Raw genomic sequence first — 4,763 nt, forward strand, 5'->3', positions numbered from 1 at the left:
ATGTTTCTCTTCAAATAGTCTGAGTCAGCTGAGTTTCTCATGAAGGTTTATTTTCACAAAGAGGTCTTTCTATCCCACTTACACAAAGATAACACGGATGAGTGGTATAGAATATGTCCCACATGAGAATATCTAAACTGTCATTTTCACTGCAGTGCTGTCTGTCCTGTACTGTTTGGCTTTTTTTGGCTATTTTTATTTTTCTGGTATTTTTTTCCCCTGAAGTTTTGTTCCTTCCATAAACCTTTACTATAAAATGCTGCAGATGGAATTTCAAAATCATCGTGGGTGATGGAGTTGAGCATCAGACTTGTTAACAGGAAAGAAGAGGATCAGCACCAGTAGAATGTTACCCTAAAACTTTACTAACTCAGAGGTTATATTTACTACACCCAAAGCTGCATAGTCCTAGTTTCTCTCCTGTGCTTATTTCTGAGTGATCTGAGCATCTGCCCACCTTGTCTTGTGAAAGGTGTCCTTCCACAGGGCTGTACTTAGGGAGAGGTTGTTAGGATGGATAATTTTGGTGTCTGTGTAAAAGGGCAAATGAGAATACTAACAGTGATGTTCATACTGCAGAATATGAGACACCATGTGCCATGGCTGGCTTCATCAGCCATCCGGTTCAGTGGGTGACTGACAATGTGTTATCTTTCCCCTGCAGTATGGGATAAAGAAGAAGGAAGAAAAGGAAGCAGAGGCCCAGGCTGCACTGGAAGCTAATGTTGAAGGGAGTCTGACACGCCCAAAGAAGGCGATCCCTCCTGGCTGTGGGGATGAGGAGGAGGAGGAAGAAGAGAGCATTCTAGACACAGTCATCAAATACCTACCAGGGCCCCTGCAGGACATGTTCAAGAAGTAATAGCTGCAGGCTGTTAGATGGGCATAAACAGTACTGCAAAGGATTTCTCTTTTGCCCAATGGGGATTTACAATATTGCCATCCACCACGCAGCCCTCCCCACCTCTGCCCTCTACTGCTCACTAGGAGTCCCTTTGCTCCCCATTCCCTTCTGACTGCCTCTTTCCTTTTCCTCCATCCCAAGACTCATGCATTCCTTTTTTGTACATAGTCACATCCAGTAGATGCCTCTGAATGGATGTAAAGATTAAAAAGCTGCAGACTACACAACTTTTATTATAAGCCATAGTACTATGTATGTTAAATAAGGCAACTGCACATCAAGCATAGAAAAGGAACAAACTCATTTCCATCCAAAGCAAGAAGGAGTGTTCACTAAGTATGAACAGTGGCCTCTTTAATTTTTTAAATTCTGTTTTTTAATTATTATTGATAATAATTAGTCATTATTATAATGTTCTTGTTGGGTCACACTAGCCATTTTTCGTTGAGCACATCTGCTCTTGGAAGGATTATCTCAGTTCTCTCATAGAAGAAGAGCTTTTCTGTTTTAATTCCATCACTGACATAAATAAAAGATCATTTGGAAAGTAAATCATGCATGGCTTACACAGCTGACATTATGCAGAACTGTGGAAGAAGTGAGTCATCTGCCCTCAGATGCTGTAGAAGTTAAATGCCTCAGAATCTAAGCAAGAGTCATGTTACTTTGGGAATTAGCCATACACTTAACTTGAAAGAGCAAATTGGCCAGACAGTTGCCATACAGAGAGCTGAAAACCCAGGAGAGTGCATGGTGCTCTGGTAGAGGACCTACCCAGCCCCTCTGAAGCCAATGACCAAGTATGTTTGCTGCGCTGTTTAACTAACCTTCCTCTTTCTGCCCAGTGCCATATTCAACTGTCCCATTCCCAGCAGTGCTTGCAGGTTGGACATTTGGGTTCCGGCGTATTGTTGTGGATGTGTCCTGCCCACCCTTTCCTACAGTGTGGGTGGGTGTGTGGTGGCCTGAATGTTAGTCATGGCCCTGGGGATCCAGAAATTCTGGTATGTATCATGCTAAATTACTGCATTGCATTGGAGAGGTCACTTATTTTTCTGTCCCATCAAGCTTCTCCACCTGTAAAATTGCAGGTTTTGGTCTCTACCTAATATAAAGGATGCTTCTCCAATATTGTGCAGGAGCTAATTATTATTACAGCAGTGTGTGGTATCCCTTGATGCTGGTAGGATGGGAAGAAATCTCTTTCTCACCATTATCTTTGTTGTCTTTTGCAGACACAGGTACAGAGGGCTTCTCAATACAGCACTATAGATGTCAAGTAGCTGCATAAGATAGACCAAATTCTGTGGGAGATGTTGACTTACTATTACATACACAGACTGAATACATAGACTTATTTTGAATGCAGATCCTCATGATCAGGTACCTGACTTGTCATCTGAAGAGCTAATCCTGGCATTTTGCATTTGGCTAGGTCTCTGTAGTTGATGTTGAGAGCATTATGCCATCTCGGTCTCACAGTCTTGGAAGAGAATCTGGCAGAACTAGTATGGTTTGTCCCTGTCATGGGAACAAAAATTTCGTAAGTACATGGAACAAAAAGAGCAATTTCAGACATTTTATTATGTATCTAAATTGAGCATTTTACTTCAATGGAACTTCTTTGATGCACTGGTACACTGGAACTGAGTTTAGGCAAACATCACAGTATTTTCCTGAATAAGAAATTTTAGAAGATATTTATCATCTTCTCAGGTAAGCAGAAGAAATCCTTGCCATGGTTAGGACAGTGAGCTTGTGAGGTCTGTGCCTTCTAATAGCATCTCTCATAATAGTGAAAGAATATTATGAAAGAGAAGAAATATAGTATGCCCTCCTCATCCAGTTCTTTTTCAGGTATGATAGTCCTTGCTTCTTCTCAGATTATTTCAACCATAAATTTCTACCAAATCCAAGGTGGAGGCTGAAGAAGTTTGGCCGATCTACAAGTCAGAACAAGCTAAAAAAGATGCAAATTTTTTCAGGCTGGATCTACAAACAAGACATGCTTGTTCAAGTACAAGCTGCCAAGGGTTGCCCAGAGAAAAGAGTAAGGAGGTTTTACCCATTTGGACCATGCCAGTGGGGCTTTTTTTCCCTCTAACCTTCATTTAAAGCAAGATGACTGTCTCCTTCCTGAGGCTTTAAATTAATCAGAACAGTATCTATGAATCAGTGCTTGGGTATAGCATAGCAGTGTTGATCAGTTTCCCATTTTCTAGGGAGACTGTCCTACTTAGCCCATGCAAATTTAGCAAATTGAGCCTATTTAAGTAAGATCTGAAAACTCTCCTGCTACAAAGGCAACAGCTTGTTTTGATGCTCTGCCACAGTGCGAACTAAATTCAACATGCCTGAAAGCTAAAGGGCAGAGGCTGGCTTCTTGCTTCAGCCACTCACTGGTTAAATCTCCTAGCCTAGATCACAGTGACATACAGATATCAATCCTTTTAAAATGCCTGATTAATCTCTGTGGCCTGCGTCCTCTAATACGTAAGTAGAACCAGCAGAAATGTGCCTCTGCTCAAAGAAACATACCCATTCATATTTTTCCCTGGCATTGTGCTGGAGAACTCTGCAAACCAACAAACAAGAGAATAAGCTAATTGTGCTTTGCTTTGGCTTTTCTCTACTACTTGCTTGTTGACCTTTCCCTAACCCCCATGATGGAGTCCCTTCCTCATCCAGCTAATTACTGTTTCTGACTGAGGATCAGAATTTTCTGCCTGGCATCCTCCTTGCAGAACACTACTGCCAATTGGTTGTTTTCATAGCCTCTCTGGCAGCTTAATGTGCATGTTTGTGCACATACATGTGGAAGGTGGGGAAATTTGAGAAGAAAGGGAGAAGAGAGAGAAGGGAAGAGTGTTTGGTACTGGTTTTTTCTAACTGTGCCTCAGCAGCTGTGCCATTGAATGACTGGTCTAAGTCAGGATCCTGTGTGACCTGTGCTCAGATTTCTTAAGCAAGTACTGCTAGCCCTGGGCTCAGAACATTAAAAATACTCCTTCTGTGTGCTGCGCTCCTGAGCTGTGTGAACATTTGGACTGAAACTCAGAAGAGGGCCATGGGAACTCTGTGCTGAGTCTATTAGCCCTCTGTGCAGGAGGAGAAGGGAAGGTGGTTTACTAAGTAGTTTTTACTTGGACTTTTTCATTGTGGGAGCTTCCCAGCTCAGCCATATAATCACTTCTGTACCTCTGCTCCCCACACCTGCAGCAGCCCTTCCTCCATGGATAGCAGAGAGTTCATCCAGGTGTGAGCTGGTAGTTCCCATTTTCCTTTTCTTTCAGTAGGAAACAGGACAGAAGATCTACCACAGGTAATGGATAGGTTTTGCTTGGTTTTGCCTCACATAACTTTGGCACATTGCGTGAGTTGTGGACCTCTCCTCAAGTCATTCCACTGTCCCCAAAGTGCCTAAGCCATGCTGAACAGACTCAAGAGCAGGCACTCTCCCCTCTCTTCTGCCCAACCAATTCCCTTCCCACTCAGAACTGGCAGCAAGGGACACAGACAGCTTTGGCTCATGTATGGAAGTGAGAAGCATTGTTTCAGACACTTTCCCCCTCAGCACTCAAGCAGGTGTTGAAGCACTTAAACAAGACCAAAGAGAAGCATGGTTCATTGTTTGGATTCTGAATATCTCTTTGTCTTTTCATGCCATTGTTTTATTTGCATCACTGGTCTGTTCTATCTCAGGTAAATGAGGTATTTTAGTTTTATAACTAGTTTTTATTTAAACAGAAAGGTTGGTGGCTAGACACTGCAGTCATTTTCCCTCACAACTCCAAGACCTTACTGGTTAGCAAAATAATAGTCAAAGGGCCTTCATATTTGGAGGGTAAATGATTTTGTT

General features: G+C 42.4%; 1 protein-coding gene across 1 annotated transcript; it reads left to right on the top strand.

Moving 5' to 3' along the window:
* Positions 1 to 664: 664 nt before the first annotated feature.
* Positions 665 to 862, top strand: CPLX1 (complexin 1; the record flags this gene model as incomplete). Its single annotated transcript, XM_009071240.1, has 1 exon — positions 665 to 862. A coding segment is annotated over one exon (198 nt), but the record flags the coding sequence as incomplete, so codon positions are not given.
* Positions 863 to 4,763: the final 3,901 nt, after the last annotated feature.

Source organism: Acanthisitta chloris, unplaced genomic scaffold (genome assembly GCF_000695815.1).
Source record: "Acanthisitta chloris isolate BGI_N310 unplaced genomic scaffold, ASM69581v1 scaffold6433, whole genome shotgun sequence".
Lineage (NCBI taxonomy): Eukaryota > Metazoa > Chordata > Aves > Passeriformes > Acanthisittidae > Acanthisitta > Acanthisitta chloris.